Genomic DNA, 27,427 nt, shown 5'->3' on the forward strand with positions numbered 1-27,427 from the left:
ATTTAACTTGGTTCATCAGTTTCCAGATATGAATTACTAAATTCTGACCATTACTAAATGGTTAGATAAATGATTTTCAGCTACACTTTTTTCTATATTTCTCTCTAATCAGTCTCTGGTCTTGGAATTCTTATTACAAGAGAACTTAAAAATTAAGTCCCGGAAGTAATTCTAATGAAATGTAAGCACATGATTGAGCACTGATTAAGACCTTCAAACTCAGTATTAACAGTGTATAGTTGAACAACTGAAAATAACTGTAGCAAGCAGAAGAAAAAGGGGGATACATTGAGTAAAATTAGATGAGAAGCAAAATAATAAAAATTTTGGTTCCATCTGTATCTCGTATACTCCAAAGGCAGTGACCAGCAAATGTCCAAATTATATGCTAACCTGGAACATGAAGCTCAGTTTGATTCCCATGCATATTTGCAGACATCTGGGTTTATGGAAACTGGGCTTGTGAAAATTGATGTATTTCTTGGCACTGATGTGAATCACAGCCATAGAATTGCAAGCTTGTAAGGCATACACTGCTATTTGGAAAACACTTAAAACATAAATATTAATCACTAAACACCCCAAATGCTATAGATATTAACTTTCTTTATTGTGGGATATAGCAGAAGGTACATCAAAAAATAAGTTAGTGTTCCATGTTAAGAAAATGAACATATGAAATCCAAAATATATAGATTTTCTTGTTAACAACAACCAGCTATACCCAAAGATTAAAATTTTAAATAATCCAACAAGTCAAAGAAAGACTAACAACATCACTGATAAATACACTTACCAATTCAAGTCAGTAGGAGTTGCTGAAAAGTGGTGACAATAGGCCATAATTTGTTTAGAGCAAATTGAGTTATAAAATTCTCATGCACTAAGAGAAACACACCAGCACTGGGAGAAATTAACTCTAAATCTGCAGATGTTGGGACAAGTAATATTTTCTCCATTTGGAACTCTAAATATCTGCATTCATTTGAGGTGCTGTATTTGGAATACAAGTTATCTTCCATTATAGTTTACACTCCAGCTGTTTTAAGTCTGAGGAAAGCAGAGCAGATAGCCCTGAAGTAGAGAAGGTATGTGTGTGGACAGGAGTTATGCTGATGCCAACACAAGTGCTGCTTTATTGCCAGCATAGCTTCTGTTTTCTTGCCAGCACAACTCTTTTTGGTTATGCTTCTGTGAAGCTCTTTTGCGAAGTTTTCCTGAGATGATAATGCTCTGTAAATGCTGTTGGAATTACTGATTAATAATATAATATTTTCTCAAGGATTTACCGAGAATCAGGCAGTTTTAGACCAGCATCAATGTACAACTGATATAATTAACTCTTCATTGAAATGGTTATCAGTTTTAGAGAAATGAAAGTAATTACATTAAATTTAGAGCACAGGGTGGCAGTTATGTTCTACACAACCTCTTCACACCTTACTTCGTTTTCCTTTCCTACCATTCTTGTTTGGCACATGTTGAGTCAACTCTCCCTTTAAGCAAAGAATCTCAGCATACATCAACAGTTAAACACTGCGATACACAATGTTGACTGCTCATGATTACTGCCTCACTATCGCTAAAAGTCCCACCATGATACTATAGTTAAAAGCATTACACATTCACCTGATCTTTGTTATTTATTATTGGTGTTCATAAGAAAGCAGCACATTTCCAAAAAAAAAGAACACCACAATACAATCACATGGGCAAAACTTTAGTTTTGAAGAAAATATTATTTTGAATGCAAACAGAGCTTAATAATGGTCTTCAGAAGTTTATGTGGAGCCAAATCTTTCAAATCTCCAAGTTTAACACATATTGAGACCACTATACTGGAACACTATTATTGTAGGGTAAGACTGTCACCTATTATTGCTAATATTGCCTTATGGGACGTAGTTAAATAAAGCAGACATGGCTTTATGCAAGCTAAGCCTTAACCTTCATGTAATCCACTGTGGGCTGATTACAGTGAATCATTACTTCTTACAGTGTGGCTTTTCCTGTTGAGTATGCACACAAAGGTTCACTTAAGGAAATAGAGGAAAAACTCATATTTGTTCAGTGCATGTCCTGTTACAAGAGAAAGAATTTGAGCAGCATCTCACTTTATCAACTCATTCTAACTTGAAATGTTCACATTAATCAAGTGAATATATTTAAAAGGCACTGAAACTATTCCAATTTGGCAACTTGCAGTGATTTTTGGAATCCAGTCATTATTTAAGTTTTTAGATGGATAGAGATTTAAAGATTTAAACTATAATCTGCTTTTAATTACTAGAATAATAAATTACTTATAAGACAGTATATACACATTCCACTTTTCCTTGAGCACAAACAGAAGCATCCATTTCTGGTAGTTCATTCAGCACTGTCCACACCAATCCCAGGAAACTTGTGTAGCCCTTTTCTGTCAAGGCACAACACTCCTACTTACATGAGATGTTTTAACTCCAGATTTAGCTAAAAGTGTGTTTGAATATACTGTCAGACCCTAAATGTGGTGGAGGAAGAATCAGTCCTGAAGGGATGATCAAAGTGTATGGTATGACATGGTGCAGTTGCTCAGCGAAACTGTCTCACTGTGCACAATAATGCAGCACTTGGAGTACTGCCTCACACCTCCTTCAGTCCTGATCGTGGGTGTTGTCTGCATTGAGTTTGCATGGTCTCCCCATGACTGAATGGTTCCACTCTCCCACCCTAGTTCTCTTATTTCCTGCTGCATCCCAAGGCTAAGTTAACTGGCATAAACTACCACTAGTGCAGGTAAAAGATTCATGAGAGAGAACAAGTTGCAGGGCTACAGTTAAATATGAAAGGGAAGACTTTGACTGTTGCGATTGCTCTGTAGGGAGGAAGGATGAACCCAATGAGCAAAAGACTTCCCCATTTTAGAACAGAAATAAGATTGGGGTAATTGGGTCAGTATAGACATCTTGCATAGAGCCTTCCAATTAACTGTTTATCATCAGTGTCTTGATTGAACAAGTTACCACACAGAAGTTCACTTATAAGTACAAAACATTTTAAATACTACAGATTCTAATGTCAACACAGTATAGAGGGCAACTTAATTATTTTTTAAAGATATTCTAACATTAATCTAATTTGACAACTGATAAATGAATGTCACCCTTGTTACCTACCAGTGTCATTTAAATTTCTCCTTAAGCAAGGTCATGTTTTGGGTGCATTTACAGACCAATATAAACAGTAGCTGCAGCATATGCCTAGCAGAGTACTGTACCTCAGGAGTCATTGTTTCATTTCCAATATCATGAAAAGTCCGTTAAGTCACACTGAATTGAGTTAAGGTATTACATATCCAGTGCACGCCCACCCCCCACCCCCAACCCCAGCAAGTGATGCTTTGTGTTGAGACTGGATGAATAACATGTGTAACAAATTAAACACAAATGCACAATAATTTCTGAGCTCTTTTAATTTACAGCAGTTATAAATGAGCTTAACTGAATAAGGTCCAGTTCTCAAGTGGGAGTCAGAATTTTAAGGGAGTAGGGGATGCAATCAAATTGTGTTCATGTAAGGTTGTTTGGGATAAAAAGAAAGCCCTGCAGAATATCATTTTCAAATGTCACCACCAACCATGAGGGCATCAATATCTATGAAAATACTTAGCAAGAAAAATCAGGAGTTTTGTTGGAATACAATAAATAATGTGTTTCTTTGGGGTATCTGCAACACTGGAAGCCTCTTTCATGAACTTACAGTACATACAGCCTGCAGCATCTGTAACAATAGTCACTTAGTTGAGCATGAAAGTAATCATTTAGAAAATAGACACTTTCTGTTGGCATCATGGTAGAGCAGAAGCAAATATAAAACTGATGCCTGCTGATACCATTAAATCCTTGTATGAATCAATAAAATCAGTATTTACATTGAAATAAATTAACTACAATCTTTATCACGGTTATGTGCACTCTGGCATTCTGGTTGATGAACACCTTCACAGGCAATGAAGCATTCACTTTAATCCTGTATAAAATCAGTGGTAGTCCTTGATGAAACATCAATTTCTGTACATTAATTAGTGTTGAAGAATTTGTGGTCAAAATAAAGTCCGCAAATGAGTTTTCCAGTGCATCGTTATACCACACAGCAGGGCTACCAAGCTACAGTGGGAACCGTGTGTTTATTTTATCACCATACAAACGCTAGTAGCAGACTTGAATCTCTGTACTTGTACAAACAACTGGCACAAGTTATTTTCAGGTCCATTTCTAAAGGATGATTTGCCTCTGGGCCACTGAAGGAAAAGCATCACCTCATTAAGCATACAGATACCATCTGTGTCTGAAGATGCATACCAACACATTGTATATTTACCTGCATGGGTCCGGAACATAGCTCATGCAAAAGGGACTTGTGGTTCTTATATCAAGATCATTCCTGCCCAGGAGACCATGGGCTTTGTGGCAAAGTTTGTAATCTGGATCTTTAAAAGCCCTTTTCCTTTGCTGTGCACTGAAAGCAGTGGTGAATTCAATTACTGACGTCTGCCTTTGCTGTGAGGTATTTCCCATGAAAGTTTTCCAGATGTCTAGAGGCAGAAGTTTTAAGTTGCTTTGCAGTTCTTATCCACTGCCACAAGTGTACTTCTACACTTGGACACTTCAGAGTTGCCATTGGCAGTCTTGAAGGCAACTAATAAGGTGGCAGTTGCTTCAGCTCATTGTGCATCGGGGAAGTATAAAAAGAGCTGGCCAGTATTTACATGTCAAGAATAATTATAATGTAAATCGTGACAGATATTGGGTATAGTTTGAATTGAGGAGCCAAACTATTTTTAAATGAGCTTACACCATGTGGTCACTATTATTATTTATTCCCCATCGTATTGGCTCTTCAGCTGGAGGTGGTGGTGGAGGTGGTAAGGTGCATATCGACACACTGCAAGTCTTCTTGTGAAGCATTCATTTGCTGTGCCATTGGCCAATGCGTGTCATAACTTAGACCCAGTTACAATGAAAGAATGGTGATATATTTTCTGGACAGGATGCTGCGTGTTTCTCTAAGCTGGACTCATGAGCATTCCAAAGTTTACTCACACCACTAACGGTGGCTGTGCCTTCAACTGCTAAAGTCCTGAGCTCTGGAATTCCTTCCTCAAGCCTGCCTGCCTACCTCAATGACTGCATTTCAGACATTCCTTAAAACCTACCTCTTCCCCAAAGTTTTGGTCCTCTGCCCTAGGATCTCCTGAAGTTCTTTTACAGAATCAAATTTAGTGGGGTAACATTTCTGCAAAGCTGCTTGGATGTTTTACCACGTTAAGGACACTCCAGATTGTTGATGCTGCCTCACTCAACACAGCATGTTTCAAACTGAATTATAGCTTCATTACATGGTTTGAAGCTGTGGTGAAACAAAAGTTGCCAAGAAATGAACAATACATTGCTGCTAAAACTGTTTGCTTCATTGCCTGTAGGAAAGATTGCAGATTATAATTAATGTTATTCGACCAGTGTTTAATTACTTTTGCTGTTACTGTTCTGACACTACATTTTATAGATAAAGACGTACTACCCTGGATAGTGTGGGTAGGTTTAGATGGATAAGAAGTTCAGCTAGAAGTTTTGCTGTCTCCGTTTCTTTGCATCCATGGCATCTAGAATGGGCTGTCGTTTAGCCTGATATCTTTGACGCAGTTCCTCAATTTCTCGCTCCATCATTGGATCCAGTGCACTCAATCGCATCTGTAGTTCTTCAAAGCTCAGATTTTTCAGCTGCAAAATAAAAAGAGCCATGGTGGGAAAACTATTTTTAAAAGAATGCAATTTTACACAATAATTCCTATTGAGTGTGGAGTCACAAGAGATTGCAGATGCTGGAATCTGGAGCAACGAACAATCCACAGAAGGAACTTAGCAGGCCGAGTAGCACCTGTGACAGGAAAGGAACTGTCGATGTTTCAGGTCAAAATCCTGCATCAGGCCCATTCAGTTTTGATAAAATATCACCAGCCTGAAATATTATCTCTTAAGATGCTGTCAAGCTTGATGAGCATTTCCAGTATCTTCTGTTTTATTTCAAGTTTCCAGCATCGACAATATTTTGCTTTCGGTCTCTCTTATTTAGGAATAATCGCAGTACCCATATATTTGCCATGACATCTAAAACTATGACAAACGTTTATAGATGTGTAGTGTAGAGTATATTGACTGATGCCATCACCATCTGATATGAAAACACCAATGCAGTTGAATGGAAAATCCTACAAAAATAGTGGATATGGTCTAGTCCATCACAGGTAAAGCTCTCACCCACAATTGAGTGAATCTATATGAAATGTCGCAGGAAGGCAACATCTATCCTCAGGGAACCCCACCATGCAGGACATGTTCTCTTCTCGCTGCTGCCATCAGGAAGAAGGACAGGAGCCCTCACATGACCAGGTTCAGGAATACTTATTACCCCTTAGCCACCAGGCTCTTGAACCAAAGACGTTAACTTCACTCAACTTCATTAGCCTCATCATTGAAATGTTCCCACAACCTATGGACTCACTTTCAAGGACTCTTCATCTCATGTTTTCTATATTTATTCCTTATTTATTATTATTATTTCTTTCTTTTCGTATTTGCATTTTGTATCTTTTGCACACTGGTTGAATGCCTAAGTTCATTTGGTCTTTCAATGATTCTAACATAGTTATTAAACTATAATGGATTTATTGAGTATGCCTGTAAGAAAATAAATCTCAAGAGTTCTATATGGTGACATGTATGTACTTCGATAATAAATTTATACTGAACTTTGAAAAGTCTTTGAATAGAATATGCATACATATTTGATATGAATAACTTGTCAAGAAGCTATGACTTTTAAAACATTGCTAGTGCTGACATGAATGTTTCCAAATTACTCTAGTAAGCACCTGGAGTTCCAGTCTATTGATCTAGAGATATGAATATAAATCCCACTTGAGTGACAGGGACTTAAGATACAAATATAAATAAATTTGGATTTTAAAAAATGCTCACTAAGCAACAGTAACCATAAGACACATAGACCACAGAACAGAATCAACGGTCTTTACTGTATACGTGACTCCCGACCCACTGTTATGATTAACTCTTAATTTGTTGTTCAGTTCGGGGGCAATTACAGATGGACAACAAATGCCAGCATTACCATTGATGTCCATATAGTAAGAATGAAATAATACAAGGATATAATAAAATGTTATTTCTTGGACTTGCTCATGTGCTAACAAAGCTTCCTATTTATTGAAGGTTTTCTATGCATTTGCAACGACTCCTTTTGGAATTGTACTGAATGTGGGCACTCCCATATTCAAGACATAAAACAGTGTGCATATAAACACTTAACACTGGCTCCGTATTCTATTTACAAAATGTCCTGTAATTACACATCAGGGCTTCTTTGAAAATTTCCCTCAAAGCCACATAGTCATAGAGCACTACAGCACAAAAACAGGTCTTTCATCCCATCTAGTCCATGCTAAACTATTATTCTGCCTATATCATTAACCTGCACTTGGACATTAGCTCTCCATACCCCTCTATATACTTATCCAAACTTCCCTTAAATGTTGAAATCAAACCCCCATCCACCATTTCCACTGGCAGCTCGTTTCACACATTCAATTGCCTCTGAGTGAAGATGTCTTCCTTCATGTTCCCCTTAAACTTTCCACCTTTAACCCATAATCCATGACTTCTAGTTCTATTCTCAAACAACCTCAATAGAAAAAACATGCTTGCATTTACCCTATCTATACACCTCATAATTTTGTATATCTCTATCAAATCAACCCTCATTTTCCTATGCTCCAGAGAGTAAAGTTCTAAACTATTCAACCAAAGAATGAAGGACAGAAGACTGTCTGACTGGCATGAGGCAAAGAGTGGGAATAAAAGCTGCCTTTTCAGGTTCAACACACACAAAATGCTGGAGGAACACAGCAGGTCATGCAGCATCTATGGAAATGAATAAACAGTTGTCATTTCAGGCCAAGACCCTTCTGCAGGACAGGAAAGGAAGGAGAAAGATGCCAGAATAAAAAGGTGGGGGGAGGGAAAGGAGGACTAACCAGAAGGTGATAGGTGAAGCCTGGTGGTAGGAAAGGTAAAGGGTTGGAGAAGGAGGATTCTGATAGGAGAGGAAAAGGGAAGGAGGGACACCAGGGGGAGGTGATACGCAGGTGAGGAGGAGTAGTCAGAGGCCATAGTGGAGAACAGGAGGAGGAGGAAGGGGGAGGGAAAAAAATTACCAGAAGGAGAAATCAATATTCATGCCATCAGGTTGGAGGCTACCTAGATAGAATATGAGATGCTGCTCCTCCAGCCTGAGTATGACTTATTGTGACAAAAGAGAAGGGCATGGACTGCAAGCGACCTTACTTGAAAAACATTGTAAGATTGGTTAGATAGTCAAATCCAGACTACCCAAAAACTTATATATCTGGTCCCTTAGAGTACCTGCCAATAACTTACCTGCTACTGATATCAGGCTTACCGGCTGATAATTTCCCAGTTTATTCTTAGACCAAACTAAGGAACAACATTAGCTGTCCTCGAACTCTCTGACACCTCACCCATAGCTAAGGACATTTTAAATACCACCTAAAGATCAGCATGGCCATCTATGCATGGAGCTAAGAGAGATGAGGGAGGTCATATATGGGTTTTTGCATCTCAATTTACTTGGGAGATAGGACGGAAAATCTATAGAACTGAGGCAAAATAGCTGTAAGATCATGGGCTATATACAGATTACAGAGGAGGAGGTGCTTACTGTTTTAAAGCAAATTAGGATGGATAAATCCCTAGGGCCTGATAAGGTGTTCCCTTGGACCATATGGGAAACTAGTGTAGAAATTGTAGGCATCCTAGCAAATGGAGTAGAAATATTCTTCCCAGGTGGAAATTTTGATTACTAAAGAGCATAGCTTTAAGGTGAGAGGGGGAAAGTTTAAATGGAATGTGTAAGGCAAGCTTTTTTTATTTGCACAGAGTGGTAGGTACCTAAGCACACTGCCGGGATGCTGTTTGAAGGAGATATGATAGTGGTGATCAAGAGGCTTTTAGGTAAGCACGTGAATGTTCAGGGAATCTACAGATTCACCACTCTGGCTGAAGAAATTCCTCCTTGTCTTCCACCCCTCTATTCTGAGGCTGTGTCCTCTGGTCTTAGACTCTCCCACTATAGCCTATAATTGCCTTTCTTCTGCCTCTCTCCTTTCTTGGAGTGACATTTTCAATCTTCCAGTCTTCCAGACCCTTTCCAGAATCTAGTAATTCTTGAAACATCATTAATAAAGCCTCCACAATCTCTCCAGCCCAGGTGACCTGTCTAACTTCAGACCTTTCAGTTCCCCAAGAACCTTCTCTTTAGTTATGGTAACTTCACACACTTCATGCCCCCTGACACCTGGAACTCCCACCATACTGCGAGTGTCTTCCACAGTGAAGGTTGATGCAAAATACTTATTCAGTTCATCCGCCATTTCCTTGTCCCCCATTACTACCTCTCCAGCATCATTTTCCAGTGGTCCGATATCCACTCTTACCTCTATTTTACTCTGTATCTGAAAAAACTTTTGGTATCTTAGTTGCCTTTTGATAGTATTTGAAAGGTTCCCAATCCTCTAACTTCCCACTAATTTTTGCCCTATTATATGCCTCTCTTTGGCTTTTATGCTGGCTTTGACTTCTCTTGTCAGCCACAGTTCTTCCCTTCAGAATACTTCTACCTCTGTGAGATGTATATATCCTGTGCCTTCCAAATTGCTTCCAGAAATTCCAGCCATTGCTGCTTTGCCATCATCCCTGCCAGTGTTCTTTTCCAATCAATTCTGGCCAGCTCCTCTCTCATGCCAATGTAATTCCCTTTACTCCACTGTAATACTGATACATCTGACTTTAGCTTCCCCCTTCTCAAAATTCAGGGTGAATTTGATCATATTATGATCACTTTCCCTTAAGGGTTCTTTTACCTTAAGCTCACTAATCAATTCCGGTTCATTGTAACAACATCCAATCAAGAATAGCTAATTCCCTAGTGGGATCAAACATTAGCTTCTCTAAAAAGCTATCTTGTACACATTCTCGAAATTCCCCCAGATGGAATCCAGCACCAACCTGATTTTCACAATCAACCTGCATATCGAAATCCCCCATGACTATTGTATCACTGCCCTTTTGGCATGCATTTTCTATCTCCCATTGTAATTTGTAAACCACATCCTTACTACTGTTTGGAGGTCCCATCAGGGTCTTTTTACCCTTGCAGTTCCTTAACTCTATACACATTGATTCAATACCTTCTGAGTCTAAGTCACTTCTTTCTCATGATTTGATTTCATCTTTTACCTACAGAGCAATGTCGCCCCCTCTGCCTTCCTGCCTCTCCTTTCAGGACAATGTGTATCCTTGGACATTAAGCTTCCAGCTATAATCTTCTTTCAGCCATGATTCAGTCATGTCTACAACATCATAGATGCCAATCTGTAACTGTGTGCTACAAGTTCATCGACCTTATTCCATATACAGCAGGCAATTAAATATAACATCTTCAGTCCTGTATTCACGCTTTTCGATTTTGTCCACCTTTAATGTTGCAACTCATCCTGTTGCCTGCAATTTTGCCCAGTCATCAGCCTCTCCTTGCTAGAAGTCCCACTGCACATTGCTTCTGTTTGTAAACCAACTACCTCATCCTCCGCACTGTCACTCCAGCTCCCTTTCCCCTGCCAAATTAGTTTAAACCCACTTGAACAACTCTAGCCAATCTGCCCACAAGGATATTGGATCCCTCCAGTCCAATTGTAACCTATCCCTTTTGTACAGGTCATAACCTTTCCTAGAAGAGATCCAATGATCCATAAATCTGAACCTCTACCCCCTGCACAACCTCCTCAGCCACATATTCACATGCTAAATCATTCTATTTTTACCGTCACTGGCACATGGCACAGGCAGCTATCCTTGAGGTCCTATTTCTCAACCCTCAAGTCAAGCCAAGTCACTTTTTATTGTCATTTCAACCATAACTGCTGGTACAGTACACAGTAAAAACGAGACAACGTTTCTCAGGACCATGGTGCTACATGAGACAATACAAAAAATACACTGAACTAGGTAAAACAACATAAAAACTACACCAGACTACAGACCTATCCAGGACTGCATAAAGTGCACAAAACCGTGTAGGCATTACCATAAATAATAAACAAGACAACAGGCACAGTAGAGGGCAGTAGGTTGGTGTCAGTCTGGGCTCTGGGTATTGACAAGTCTGATGGCTTGGGGGGAAGAAACTGTTACATAGTCTGGTCATGAGAGCCCAAATGCTTCGGTGCCTTTTGCCAGATGGCAGGAGGGAGAAGAGTTTGTATGAGGGGTGCGTGGGGTCCTTCATAATGCTGCTTGCTTTGTGGATGCAGTGTGTGGTGTAAATATCTGTAATGTCGGGAAGAGAGACCCCGATGATCTTCTCAGCTGACTTCACTATCTGCTGCAGGGTCTTGCGATCCGAGATGGTGCAATTTCCGAACCAAGCAGTGATGCAGCTGCTCAGGATACTCTCAATACAACCTCTGTAGAATGTGGTGAAGATGGGGGGTGGGAGATGCACTTTTCTCAGCCTTCGCAGAAAGTAGAGGCGCAACTGGGCTTTCTTTGCTATGGAGCTGGTGTTGAGAGAACAGGTGAGATTCTCCGCCAGGTCAACACCAAGAAATCTGTTGATCCTAACGATCTCTACGGAGGAGTCGTCGATGTTCAGCAGAGAGTGGTTGCTCCGTGTCCTCCTGAAGTCAACAACCATCTGTTTTGTTTTGTTCACATTCAGAGACAGGCTGTTGGCTCTGCACCAGTCCGTTAGCCGCTGCACCTCCTCTCTGTATGCTGACTCATCGTTCTTGCTGATGAGACCCACCATGGTCGTGTCATTGGTGAACTTGATGTGATTCGAGCTGTGTGTTGCAGCACAGTTGTGGGTCAGCAGAGTGAACAGCAGTGGACTGAGCACACAGCCCTGGGGGGCCCCATGCTCAGTGAGATAGTGTTGGAGATGCTACTTCCGATCCCAACTGACTGAGGTCTCCCAGTCAGGAAGTCTAGGATCCAGTTGCAGACAGAGGTGTTCGGGCCCAGTAGGCTCAGCTTTCCAATCAGTTTCTGAGGAATGATTGTGTTGAATGCTGAACTGGAGTCTATGAACAGCATTCGAAAGTACGTGTCTTTTTTTGTCCAGGTGGAGGGTGATGGTAATGGCATCATCTATTGAACAGTTGGGACGGTACGCGAACTGCAGGGGCTCCAGTGAGGGGGGCAGCAGGGTCTTGATGTACCTCATGATGAGCCTCTTGAAACACTTCATGATGGTGGATGTGAGTGCAACAGGACGGTAGTCATTGAGGCAGGACACTGAAGACTTCTTTGGGACGATGGTGGTGGCCTTGAAGCATGTAGGAATGACGGCACTGCTCAGGGAGATGTTGAAGATGTCAGTGAGAATCTCTTTCTCTGCTAGCTGGTCTGCACATCCTCTAAGCACTCTGCCAGGAATATTGTCTGGTCCAGCAGCCTTCCATGGGCAACCCTCGACCTAACTCTGTAAAATGTCTCTTCAGGACCTCCTTACCTTGTCTACCTATGTCACTGGTGACAATATACACCAAGAATTCTGGCTGCTCACCCTTGCCCTTGAGAATGCCATGGACACAATCAAGACATCCCTGATCCTGGCATGAGGGAAGCAACATACTTTCCAGGTGTCTCTATCACACCCACAGAACCTCATCTACATTCCTCTGAATAAGGAATCTCCTATCAACACTGCAGTCCTCTTCACCTCTCTGCTCTCTTAGCCACAGCACAAAACTCAGTGACAAAGAACCGGTCACTGTGAACAGCCACAAGTGTACTCTGCACTGGCTGTGCATTTACCCTCCTTCTCCTGATGATTACCCAGTTACCTGTCTTCTGTAACCTAGGGGTGACTACCTCCCTGTAGTTTTTGTCTATCACCTCCTCATTCTCCTGTATGAGTCAAAGGTCATCAAGCTGCTGCTCCATTACCTGAATACATTCTCTCAGGAGCTGCAACTCGGTGCACCTCGTACAGATGTGTTTATCTGAGAGACTGGAGGTCTCCCAGACTTCCCACATCCCACATGAGAATACAAAACACTGTCGCTGGAGTCATTCTCACTAATCTATCATGTCCTAACAGATGAGGAATGAACAAATAAGGACAGAGAGAGAGTAACTTGCAAGACAATGTCAGATATCCCACCTCTCCCAGAAGTTCCGGGAGTCCCCGCATATTAATAGTGGCTCCCTGATGCCCGCAAATTATATACAATATCCCAGAAATCATTTTTTTTGAGAGCGAGCGAACGAGAGAGCGCGCGAGAGAGATAGAGCGAGTGCGCGCCATGGGAGAGTGTTCCAAAAAAAGAAAATATAAAACGTACGTCACCCCAGACTACCCTAAAGTGTACCCCTGCCTAATAGGGATCAAAAATAATGACAGTGTTGCTCGCTGCACTGTTTGCAACAGTGACTTTTCTATTGCCCATAGTGGGTTAAGACTGTAAAAGACGTGTTGAGGTGAGTTTAGCAGGTGTCATTCGTTCATTAGCATAGCTAACGTTATTTAAACTAGCTGGCTAGCTGCTAAGGAGCTACTCTACAGCAGACATCCCACCTCTCCCAGAAGTTCCGGGAGTCTCCCGAAAATTGATGGTGCTACCTCCCTGAAATGAGTTTTTGTAGGGTGGGATGTCTGCAATGTACCTCGCCCAAACTTGATCTCATCAAAGCCTTATGAGCCAAAACCACTCTGAACACTGACACACTGCAAAAGAATGGCCGTTCCACTTACACTTGAATTATTTTTATTGGCCCTTTCTAATAAATCCCTCTTACTGATCGGTCACTCCTCAACTCAAAAGAGACTGGGGTGAAACTCTGCCTTTAAAATCTCAATCGCCCTCCTGATTAAAAGGTAACTCTTGTTACACAGCCCTGACATGGATTGTTCCTGTTCCGTATCATTCTAAGTGATCTTACTAGTAGCATCTCATTCCTTAAGGGAATTAGAAACACACTTGCAATTTGCTATAATATTTTTATTCATGACATTTCTTAATTCACGTTCATTCAAAAATTGCTTCCCTTCTCATGTATTTGTTTCTTGACCGCATAGCTTGGTGACTCGTAGAAGCAACCTTCTCAACATTTTGCTAAATTGTTTGAACAGCAGATTCAGATTTGACGCTAATTATCAATCTGTAAATGTTAGAATACCTTTAGCTGTGATACTTACAGCTAAATGAGAACGGGTTTCCCTGCTCTGAATACTGTTTGTAAGTCATCCTGTCAAAGTTCCAAGTAAATGTATTATCAAAGTACATATATGTCACCATATACAACCCTGAGATTCATTTTCTTGCATGCATTCACAATTGGTGAATACAAAGAAACTCAACAGAATCAATGAAAGACCACAGACAAGACAAACAGACACTGTGCAAAAGACAACCAATGGTGCAAATGTAAAATAAAAAATAATTAATAAATAAACAAACAAACAAACAAGCAAGCAAGCAAGCAATAAATATCGAGAACATAAGATGAAGAGTCCTTGAAAGTGAGTCCATAGGTTGTGAGAACAGTTCATTGCTGGGGTGAGTGAAGCTGAGGGAAGTTATTCCCTCTGGTTCAAGAACCTGATGGTTGAGGATAATAACTGCTCCTGAACCTGGTGGTGTGGATCCTAAGGCTCCTGTACCTTCTTCCTGATGGCAGCAGTGGGAAGAGAACACAACCTGGATGGTGGGGGCCCTGATATAGATGTTGCTTTACTGCAACAGCATTCCATGTAGATGTATTCAATAGTGGGGAAGGCTTTACCTATGATGGAATGGGCTGTATCAATTACATTTTGTAGGATTTTCCATTCAAGGGATTGGTGTTCCCATACCAGACTGTGATGAAACCAGTCAATATACTCTCCACCACACATCTGAAGAAGTTTGTCAAAGTTCTGGATGACATGCTGAATCTTCACAACCTTCTAAGTAAAGGCAGTGCCGTGCCTTCTTTGTAATGGCACTTGTGTGCTGGACCCCAGACAGATCCTCAGAAATGGTAACACTGAAGAATTTAAATTTGCTGACCCTCTCCACCTCTGATCCTCCAATGAGGACTGGCTCATGGACCTCCAGTTTCCTTCCCCTGTAGTCAATAATCAGCACTTTGGTCTTCCTGACATTGAGTGAGAGGTTGTTTTTGTGGCACTGCTCAGCCAGATTTCCCTCCAAAATACTGATTCGTCACCACCCTTGATTTGGCCAACAACAGTGGTGTTGTCAGCAAACTTAAATATAGCACTGAAGCTATGCTTAGCCTCACAGTTATAATCGTAAAGCACGTAGAGCAGGGAACTAAGCACACATACTGATTATAGAACCCAAACAAATCTTAAGTAACAAAACCAGATTTCTTCTATTATGTGTAGGTATATATATTGGGATCCTGAAATCTGTGGACAATACCTCAGGTGTTACACATCCCTTCCCTGGTCCAACTTCCCCCTTCCCCCACCCCCACCCCCATGATCTCCTCTTCCACATCTTAAATCAGGGCAATCTATTCAACATTATCAAACAAGATTGAAAACTTGGCTGAACTGTGTAATAACAACAACCTTTGTGTAATGTCAATAAAACCAAAGAACTGATTGTAGTCTTCAGGAGAGGTAAACCAGAGGCCCATCTGCTGACTGTCTGCATTATGGCCTCGTATTCCACTCAAATGCCTTTTGAGTGGAAAATCCTACAAAAGGTAGTGGATTCAGCACAGTATATCACGGGTAAAGCCCAACTAACCATTGAGCATATCTACATGAAACGGTGCCATAGAAAAGCAGCATCCATCATGAGAGATCCTCACCCACCAGACCATGCTCTTTTCTCGCTGTTGCATTCAGGTAGAAGGTACAAGTGCCTCAGAGCTCACACCACCAGGTTCAAGAACAGTTAATAACCCCCAGTCATCAGGCTCTTGAACAAAAGAGGATAACTACATTTATTTAAGGACTCTTTTATGTTATTATTTCATGCTCATTACTTATTACTATTTATTTATATCTGTATTTGCAGAGTTTGTTGTCCATTGATCTTGTTTACAGTTACTGTTCTGTAGATTTGCTAAGTATGCCTACGGAAAAAGAATTTCAGGGTTGTATGTGGTGACATGTATGCACTCTGATATAAATTTTACTTTGAACTTTGACCTTTTGGATCACTATCCCTGCCATGAATAAAAAACAGAAATCAAGAAGACTGAGGAAAGTTGCTGAAGAAAAAGCACAGAAATAATGGATAGGCTAGCAGACCTAACTAGTCCACGAACTGCAGCAAAACGTATTCTTCATGCAGAAAACTATTGCTCTGTAAATTAGATGCAGTGCAGTTAATAACATAAGACTGAACAAGAGTTTACAAAAGAATTTGCATATATTTATACAAAAATTACTTTTAATGAAAAGGATGTGAAATTATCTATGCAGTATCAACATAGGAAATTACTGAGTCCACACCTGTGAAGCAAAGTTTGAATGGCTAAGCTGGTTCCACTGTGTTCCTTCTTATTTTCATATCTAATTATATGTTCGCATTGAAACTTATGCTCTATATTAGTCCTCAGAAGCAGGTACTTGCAGGTTAAGTCCCAGTAGATTTATTAAAATAACCCTAACGTCCTCAGAGTAATAACTGGGACACTGTCTTTTCAGTAAAACATGAATTTGTTACTTGTTTAAAATATAGATCGTTGATTATTCATGCACTAAAGGCAAAGCTGGCATTGTTTTATTGCTTCGAGACATTGAAGTGATTTGAATAATTTACTAACCTCAAAATTAAAGCTGCAGTCCAAAATCTCCTTAGTTGCACACAGTTCTTCATTAGAGTGCTATTGATAATATAAAACTGAGGGGTCTTAAAAACCACACTCCCTGGCACTGCACTTGGAGTCCCAATTTCTTTTAGTATGCCACGAAAAAGCCTATTTACTTTTGCACTTCAAGCAATTATGAACAACATAAAAACTTGACTTTAACAAATGTAAATGTAATATTATGAGATTTTAAAATAAAATTATGAATTCACAGAGTAGCCATTTGGTAATGAACAACTATTTTAATCTCTAACCTATTTTAAAGTTACTTACACACTGAAATGAGGTTTTATATTCTAAATGAATCATATTTTTAATTCAAGGAAAATATAATATTTAACATAAATCAGAATTTGAAATTATGTCAAAGTCAGAAGTGATGTTTCCTGTATTTCAATAAGAGTTTCTGCATCCTATTATTCGATAGCCGATTATGAAGTAGCAATGAATACTATTATTATGCAATAGCATTTCAAGATATTATCCAAAAGGCCACAATGCATTACTTCATATCTAACATTAGAATACTTCAGCTTTATCAGAAAATCACATTAGTATATATTGTGACAATTCCATCTTAATCATATATACAAGTTTGAAAAAAACTTTTGAGGAGGCAAAGAAATGACTGAGGACTGTCCAGTAGATAATGTATAACTGCATTTTAGAAACTGCAGTCAGACTGGTAAGAATGATGAAAGCTGATGTTTCTATAGTTCACAGCAGCCAGCTGGAAAAGTGTTGATCATCCACTCATTTTCAGAGATATGCACTACATTGTGATATCATCAATGTCACACACTACACAGAAGCCAGACCACTGTTGAAATTGTTGTTCAATTCTAAGAACACAATGGAAGTAAACACTCATTAGACCAAATGGCATACTCTCATTGCATATTTTCTTATATTATTTGTACTTTCTTTAGTTCTATAGATCAACTAACTACTTAGTAAATAATAAATAATGTTTACGTGATCTACCATTTAACATTTTAAACTTACATAAGAACATAAGAAATAGGAGCAGGAGTAGGCCATCTGGCCCATAGAGCCTGCCCCGCCATTCAATAAGATCATGGCTGATCTGTCCATAAACTCAGCTCCATTTACCTGCCTTTCCCCCATAACCCTTAATTTCCCTACTAAGTAAAAACCTATCTAACTGTGTCTTAAATATATTTAGTGAAGAAGCCTCAACTGATTCCCTGGGCAGAGAATTCCACAGATTCACCACTCTCTGGGAAAAAACAGTTTCTCCTCATCTCCATCCTAAATATTCTCCCCTGAATCTTGAGGCAGTGTCCCATCGTTCTAGTCACACCTACCAATGGAAACAACTGTCCTACTTCTATCTTATTTATCCCTTTCAAAATTTTGTACTTTTCTATAAGATTCCCTCTCATTCTTCTGAACTCCAGAGAGTATAGTCCCAAGCGATTCAATCTCTCCTTATAGGTTAAGCCCTTCATCCCTGGAATCAATCTGGTGAACCTCCTCTGCAGTGCCTCCAAAGCCAATATATACTTCCTCAAGTATGGAAACCAGAACTGCACACAGTACTCCAGGTGCGGCCCCACCAGTACCCTGTATAGTTGCAGCATGACCTCCCTGCTCTTGAATTCAATCCCTCTAGCAATGAAGGCCAACATTCCGTTTGCCTTCTTAATAACCTGTTGTACCTGAAAGCCAACTTTTTGCGATTCATGAACAAGCACTCCCAAGTCCCTCTGCACAACAGCATGCTGCAATCATTCAGCATTTAAATAATAATCTGCTCTTCTATTATTCCTTCCAAAGTGGATAATCTCACATTTACCAACATTGCATTCCATCTGCCAGACCTTGGCCCATTCACTTAACCTATCTATATCCCTCTGCAGACTCTCTACATCCTCTGTACAATTTGCTTTTCCACTCAGTTTAGTGTCATCAGCAAATTTTGCTACGCTACACTCAGTCCCCTCTTCCAAATCATCAAGGTAAATGGTAAACAGCTGCGGGCCCAGCATCAACCTCTGCGGCACCCCACTCACCACTGGCTACCAACCAGAGAAACACCCATTTATACCAATTCTCTGCCTTCTATTGGCTAACCAATCCATTATCCATGCCAATACACTTCCTCCGATTCCATGCATCCGTATCTTATTGATAAGTCTCTCGGGTGGCATCTTATCAAATGCCTTCTGGAAATCCACGTATACGACATCCACCTGTTCCCCTCTATCCAATGCACTCATTATATCCTCAAAGAACTCCAGTAAGTTTGTCAAACAGGACCTTCCCTTTCTGAATCCATGCTGTGTCTGTCTAATGGAATCACTCCATTCTAAATGTTTCGCTATTTCTTCCTTAATGACAGCTTCAAGCATTTTCCCGACTACAGATGTTAAGCTAACTGGCCTATAGTTGCCCGTCTTTTGCCTACATCCTATTTTAAAAAGTGGTGTGACATTTGCTGTCTTCCAATCTGCTGGAACCCGCCCAGAGTCTAGAGAGTTTTGATAAATGATTACCAAAGCGTCTACTATAACCTCTGCCAATTCCCTCAGCACCCTGGCATGCATCCAATCAGGACCAGGAGACTTATCTACCTTCTAGTTTGCTCATCAATATCTCTTTAGTGACAGTGATTTTATCAAGGCCTTCACATCCCATTTCGTCCATAACGTCCTTCTTTGGCATTTGGCAAACAGTGCGCATGTGCCGGTTGTGCATGCAGCCTGTTACAGCCGTTCCAATCAGTTTTCTTACTTTTTTAACTTGCGTTATTTGTTGTATTTTTTTTCACAGTAACACGTTGAAGCTGCACCCTCTCTAACATGCTGGTGGAGAGAGTTTTATTTGGGTTTTTAGCACTGGAAATAGTTACATTCAGACACGTCTCATTAGCGGGGCAGCAGTATAGTCGCATTGTTTATTCCAGGGACCAGCTGTTTGCACTAATGCCGGCCGGTTTAGCGAACAGAGCGGCAGACACCCCGGCTGAAATCTGGAGGAAAGCACACAGAGGATGCAGAGGGGGATCACAAAGGCGAGGAAAGAGGACCGGGTCGAGACAACAGAGACTTATGGAGAAGAGGAGTTTGGTGGGTAATAAAGTGGTCGAGTTGACGGCAATAGCCAGGAGTCAGAGAACATTTCAGGAGTGCAGTGTTATGTGTTTTACTGAAACGGGGCTGCACAAGGACATACCCAATCAAAACTTCTCCATGGATGGCTTCCAGACTGTTTGGGCTGACTGGAAGTGCACTGAGAGCGGTAAGCGTAAAGGAGTTGGGGGCTTGCTGTTCTGGTTAACAACAGATGGTGCAATCCTGGTCATATTACGATTGAGGAACATGTTTGTAGACTGGATACTGAACTTTTTGCTGTTGGACTCCGGCCATATTCCACCGAGATACAACACTGGGCGTCACGGAAAGTTCTTCCTGCCTGTGGCCATCGAACTTTGCAGCTCCTCCTGTGGAGGGTCAGACACCCTGAGCCAATAGGCTGGTCCTGGACTTATTTCCATTTGGCATAGTTTGCATATTGTTGTTTGATTGTTTGTGGTTTTTGTATTGCTATATTTATGCTCTATTCTTGGTTGGTGCGGCTGTAATGAAACCCAATTTCCCTCGGGATCAATAAAGTATATCTATTTATCTATCTATCTATTAGACATGTCCTCCACTGTGAAGACCAACACAAAATAGTCGTTCAATGCCTCAGCCATTTCCTTATCACTCAATATCAATTTCCCCTTCTCGTCTTCCAAAGGACCTACGTTGATTTTAGCCACCCTCTTCCGCTTTATATATTTATAAAAACTTTTACTCTCTGTTTTTATATTTTGTGCTAATTTACTTTCATACTCCATCTTCCCTTTCCTTATTTCTTGTTTAGTTGTTCTCTGTTGTTTTTTAAAGTCTTCCCAATCCTCCAGTCTCCCACTACTCTTTGTGACTTTGTACACTTGAGCTTTTAATTTGATACTATCTTTTATTTCCTTAGTTATCCAAGGCTGGCTCTCCTCATACTTACTGTCCTTACTTTTGACTGGAATATACTATTGTTGAGCAGTGTGAAAAATCTCTTTGAAAGTATTCCACTGTTCCTCAACTGTCCTACCAGAGAGCCTGAGCTCCCAATCCACATTAGCCGACTCCTCCCTCATCCCGTTGTAGTCTCCCTTGTTCAAGCATAATACCCTAGTTTTATATCTATTTCATCCTCCACCTGTATGCGAAAGTCAATCATACAATGATCACTCTTTCCAAGAGGATCCCTGACTACAAGATCGTTAATCTTACCTGTCTCATTGCACAGGACTAGATCTAAGATAGTATTTTCCCTTGTAGGTTCACTAACATGCTGTTCAAAAAAGCCATCACGGATGTATTCTATGAAGTCCTCCTCAAGACTTCCTTGACCAACCTGATTCAGTCAATCTATGTGGAAGTTAAAATCCCCATGACAACCCTCAGTTATTTCTTGGTTAATCCCCTCTGCCACTGCAATATTTTTATTAGGTGGCCTATAGACAACTCCCACCAGTGATTTTTTCCCCTTTACTATTCTTAATCTCTACCCAGATGGACTCACCATTCTGCTCCGTAGATCTTATATCGTCTCTCACAATCGCCCTGATCTCATTCTTAATCAAGAGCGCCACCCCACCTCCTCTGCCTTCCTGCCTATCTTTCCGTATTACCTGATACCCTCGGATATTTAGTTCCCAGCCATCTCCACCTTGCAACCAGGTTTCTATATTGTTTCTGTAGTTCACTAACCTTGTTTTTAATATTACGGGCATTTAGATAAAGTGCCCTTATACTCATTGTCCTTTTAGAATCTAGTGACCTATGCAATTTTTGCTTTTTACTTTTATGCACTCTACTCTTACTTTTTTCTTTACTATAGCTTTGCTCTCTTCATCGCTTCCCTCTTCTTTTCTGTGTGGGTTCCCATCCCCCTGCCATGTTAGTTTATAGCTTCTCCAACAGCTCTAGCAAACAGTTTCCCTAGGACATTGATCCCAGGCTTTCCCAGATGTAGACTGTCTGGACAGTACTGGTCCCACCTCCCCCAGGAGCGGTTCCAATGCCCCAAGAATCTGAAACCCTCCCTCCTGCACCACAGCTCAAGCCACATATTCATTCTAGCCATCCTGCTATTCCAACTCTGGCTAGCACGTGGCACTGGTAATAATCCTGAGATTATTACCTTTGAGATCTTACTCTTTTATCTCCTAGCTCCCCAAATTCAGCTTGGAGGATCTCATCCCACTTTCTTCCTATATCGTTAGTACCTACATGCACCACGACAGCTGGCTGCTCACCCTCCCCTTTCAGAATGCCCTGCAGCCTCTCTGAGACATCTCTGACCCTTGCACCCGGGAGACAACACACGGGAGTCCCTTTTGCAGCCACAGAAGCTCCTCTCTATTTCCCTTACCATGGAATCCCCTCCCACAACAGCTCCGTCACTCTTTTTCTTGCCCTCATGCACAGCAGAGCCACCCACGGTGTCATGATCCTGGCTACTGCTGCCTTCACCCGATGAGCCATCTCCCCCAACAGACTCCAAAGCCATATATCTGCCTTGAAGGGAGATGACCGCAGGAGACTCCTGTACTATCTTCCTGCTACTACTCTTCCTGTTGGTCACTCATTCCCTATCTTTCCTTAGATCCTTAAACTGCCGCGTGACCAACTCACTAAATGTGCTATCCACAACATTCTCAGCATCTTGGATGCTCCAAAGTGAGTCCATGCGCAGCTCCAGTGCTGCCATGCGCTCTATCAGGAGCTGCAGCTGGACACACTTCCTGCACCCGTGGTCTTCAGAGACACTGTCAGCCTTCCTGAGTTCCCATATGGCACAGGAGGGCATGGCATGGGTTTGAGCTCACCTGCCATGTCACAGCAACGGATGCTCGCGGAAGAGGACTACGGGAAGAGCCCACTAGAGAAGTTGAAGACTGTTATCTGTGAGTCTCTGCGAATCAGTTCTTCGCCTTGACCCTTCTTAGCCGAAGCCCCATTTGAGCCAAAGACCTCTCACTCTGCTACCCTCTCACTCCACTGCCTGCTCAGAACACTTAAAATGGAATTTAGAATAGTTCATTCATAAGCACAAAGCCACACCATCATTTTGTTAAGTTCTATGCTTCAGTAATCCCATTGACTATATTTGCTTCATCTAACACTTTTATTGTGTTTAAAAGATACAATGTTCATCACCTTAGTTACTCACAGTAGCAAAGCTGTCTTGTGCCCCAGCAAATAAACTTACCCTAACTTTTGTCCTTGCTCACTTTGTGATTACAGTGCATTCCGGTTAATCAGGGACAGTACATTCTAAAGACTCCTTAAATGGAGTTTTCAATTCTGTTGGGAAAATTATTAACACAACCCTTGAAACTGGAGTTTTTCCAGATGCCTTTAAAATTGCGACTGTCAAACTCCTACTTAAAAAACCAAACCTTGATAGTGAGGTACTAAGTACAGGCCGATTATTAAATCAAATGTGTCCATCCTGTGCAAGACTCTTGAGACAGTCCTTTTCAAACAACTCAACCACTTTCTAGAAACGTTTCAGTCAAGTTTTAGAGGAAACCTCAGCACAGAGACGGTCCTTGCCAAAATTGTCAGTGACCTTCGACTCAGTACTAATGCCAATAGAGTCACAGTTCTAAAGCTTCTAGCTCTAAATGCTGCCTTTGACACAATTAACCACAACATTCTCCTAGATTACCTTAAGAACTGGGTTGGCCTCTCTGGTAGTGTCCTTAATTGGTTTTGTTCATATATCTTAGAGAGAAAATATTTTGTTTGTTGGAGACTAAATTTTCTAAGAGATACAATGTTACCTTTTGGTGTTGCTCAGGGAAGCTGCCTTGGTCCCCCACTCATCTCCGTATATATGCTCCCCTTAGAAAATATCATTAGAAAATATAAACTTGATTTCCACAGTTATGTAGATGACACACAAATGTATATCTAAATAAGCCTGATGATGATAACACCCTACCTTCTCTGACTTCCAATATGGCTGCAATAAACAAGTCAATGAGCAATAATTTCGTAAACTATAAAAGGAAAGCTACGTCGCATCCAGAGTTTCTCTGGTTAGCGGACGATTTCCCTCCACGCCTCTCTGACGTAGTGGGGATCCGCATACGAGGCAAGTTACAGCAGTGGTTTGCCATTGCCTTCTGTCAGGTGAGTTTCCAAAGAGATCACCAGCTCGTAACCCAGCACGGATGTAAGGCGTGCAGGAGAGCTGGCTGGATTCGAACTCGGGACCTTTCGTCCCGAAGTCCGGTGCTGATGCCACTATGCCACCAGCTGGGTCCCTAAACTATAAATGAAGATAAAACCGAAATAATTTTGGTTGGTCTCAATACCGAAAGAGATGAACTTGATAAACTTAGGAACGGCTCTCCTTGTAAAATCAGAAGTAACAGGCCTGGGTGTTATCCTTGATTCAGATTTAAATTTTAAATCCCACATCCAGAAAGTGACAAGAGCAGCATTTTTATAGTTAAGAAATATTCCAAAGGTACGTCAGTTTCTGCAACATACTGATGCTGAAAAATTAATTCATGCCTTTAAATCAAATAGACTAGAATAGCGCAATAAACTTTTTACCAGCCTTCCAAAGCAATCTATTCCCAAACTTCAGCTCATTCAGAACACTGCTGCTAGACTTTTAACTAAAACCAGGATGAGGGAGCATATCACTCCTGTACTAGCTACTCCACATTGGCTTCTTATATCTTCTAGTATGGATTTTAAAGTTCTCTTACTTGCTTTTAAAGCTCTTAAAAAGTCTGGGACCAGACTACAGCACAGAATCATTTTCGTTTTATTAGCCTGTTCGAGCTCTAAGGTCTTCTTCTGCCGGTCTCTTAAGTTTAAACAATCTCCTTCAAAACATAATTGGCAGGACACGTATTTTGAACCATGCTCCTAAACTGTAGAATTCAATACCCAAAACCACAAGGGATGCAGACTCTGATGAAATTTTTAAATGCCAGCTCCAAACCTATTTATTAACCCTGTTATTAATTAACATCTTTTTGTCTTTTATTTTGATGTTTATTGTTATATTTATATTTATTATTTTATTTTCATTGTAAAGGAATTTGAACTACACCATTTGTATCAAAAGTGCTCTATAAATAATGTTATTATAATTATTATAATTATTTTGACCCAATTAAGTGGAAATAGTTAAAAGGTATAAAAAAAACTACCATTTAACTAAGTAACAAATGATGTTTGTAAGCGAAACACAGAATATATTAGAGCATTATCAACACTACTACAATACTATAAAATTTTGTATCAGTTCCTAGTAGTTACCAGTGGAGGAATTCATCCAGTGTACGCATTCTTTAGCTTGACCGTAAATGAACAAAATCAGCACAGAGACCTAGTAAAGATACTGGAGTCCCTTCACACAATGTTATCAACGATTACATCCTCCAAATCTTCATTTTCATTGCAACATTCAAGATGATTGTTGATACCTTCAAATTCTTCATAGTTCCTAACTTGTTGAAGTAGTGAAATAGTTTCGTTTTCACTCTTGGCCATTTCTGGCAACTGCAAGCCTCAATGCTTGAAGCTGCAGTGAGCAAGACGGTTTTGAATTGTCTTACTGCTTATTTCTCGCCAACTATCACTGACAAATATCACTGTTTTTTGAACACAAGTGTATGTAACTGATACTATTTAAAAAATATTTGCTCTATGCATGGTATAGTGTCTAATGGCAACACAAGTGCACACTTCAGATGCTAGTTAGGAACTGTTCAGCAACAGTCTCCTGGCCCACTTAAGTGGCATAGTGTTCCAAATAAATGAAGGGAATCTTGGCTATTTTCTCCATTAGTTTTCATTCTTTAAGAGTTGCCTCAAATAAGCGGCTGCCTCGATTAACCAATGGCCCAATTAAATGGTCTACTGTATTTCAATTTTTTAGAAATTGGTTCCTTATCACTGACTTCCTAATGCCATTAGTTTTTTTTTTACTCCAACACATCCCCTTATAGTATCAAAAAATCCATTAAATGTCTTCAATCTTCCCTGAATACCATCTATAAATTTGTTGATGATACAACCATTGTTGGTAGAATCGCAGGTGGTGACAAGAGGGTGTACAGGAGTGAGATATGCCAACTAGTGGAGTGGTGCCGCAGCAACAACCTGGCTCACAATATCAGTAAGACGAAAGAGCTGGTTGTGGACTTCAGGAAGTGTAAGATGAAGGAGCACATACCAATCCTCATAGAAGGATCGGAAGTGGAGAGAGTGAGCAGCTTCAAGCTCCTGGGTGTCAAGATCTCTGAGGATCTAACCTGGTTCCAACATATTGATGTAGTTATAAAGAAGGCAAGACAGCAGCTATACTTTATTAGGAGTTTGAAGAAACATGGCATGTCAACAAATACACTCAAAAGCTTCTATAGCTGTACCACGGACAGGCTGCATCACTGTCTGGTACGGAGGGGCTACTGCACAGGACCAAAAGAAGCTGCAGAAGGTTGTAAATCTAGTCAGCTCCATCTTGGGCACTATCCTACAAAGTACCCAGGACATCTTTAGGGTGCGGTGTCTCAGAAAGGCAGTGTCCATTACTGAGGATCTCCAGCACCCAGGGCATGCCCTTTTCTCACTGTTACCATCAAGTAGGAGGTACAGAAGCCTGAAGGCATGCACTCAGTGATTCAAGAACAGCCTCTTCCCCTCTGCCATCCGATTCCTAAATGGACATCGAAGCTTTGAGCACTACCTCACTTTTTTAAATATATAGTATTTCTGTTTTTGCACATTTTTAAAAATCTATTCAATATACGCGATTGATTTACTTGTTTATTTATTATGTTTTATTTTATTATTATTATTATTATTTCTTTTTTCTTCTTTCTCTGCTAGATTATGTACTGCATTGAACTGCTGCTGCTAAGTTAACAAATTTCACGTCACATGCTGGTGATAATAAACCTGATTCTGATCAATTGGAAGGTGTCAATATCTCAAGTCACTCTTCACAACTTTCTATCTTTGGCATCATCTCAGGGAAACTCCGTGGTCTTCTGTCTAATTTTGGTGAATCTATCCTGTCATGGCTCTGCCTTCATATTTTTCTACCATGCCAAAAGTATGGCAAAAATCAATATTTATGTAGCTCAATCATTGCTTTCTTTCTTGTGCGCTATATTACAATTTTAAAATTTCACTATTTATATTATATATTTATAATATAAAGTGATTAAAATGGTTGACTTATGTCCCAGAGACCTAGTTATCTTATACCACTACTGTGGAAGGCTACATTTCGTCATGACTCACCGGGGCATAATGTCCATACAGAAAGATTACTTTAGACTTTTTTTTAAATCAAGACCTTGCTAAGTATTTTATTGTTTTAAAAAAACAGGTTCTTTATGGGAATAT

The 27,427-nt window shown here is 40.4% G+C and overlaps 1 protein-coding gene across 1 annotated transcript in view; it reads right to left on the reverse strand.

The window, feature by feature from the left end:
• Positions 1-618: 618 nt before the first annotated feature.
• The window catches only part of stk3 (serine/threonine kinase 3 (STE20 homolog, yeast)), a 487,842-nt gene continuing 461,033 nt past the window's right edge, over positions 619-27,427 (reverse strand). The window contains exon 11 of the mRNA XM_072258090.1: positions 619-5,762. Within this exon, the coding sequence (XP_072114191.1) occupies positions 5,604-5,762 (159 nt within the window). The 3' untranslated portion in view covers positions 619-5,603. The remainder of the gene's footprint in view (positions 5,763-27,427) is intronic.

Source organism: Mobula birostris, chromosome 1, assembly GCF_030028105.1.
Source record: "Mobula birostris isolate sMobBir1 chromosome 1, sMobBir1.hap1, whole genome shotgun sequence".
Classification (NCBI taxonomy): Eukaryota; Metazoa; Chordata; class Chondrichthyes; order Myliobatiformes; family Myliobatidae; genus Mobula; species Mobula birostris.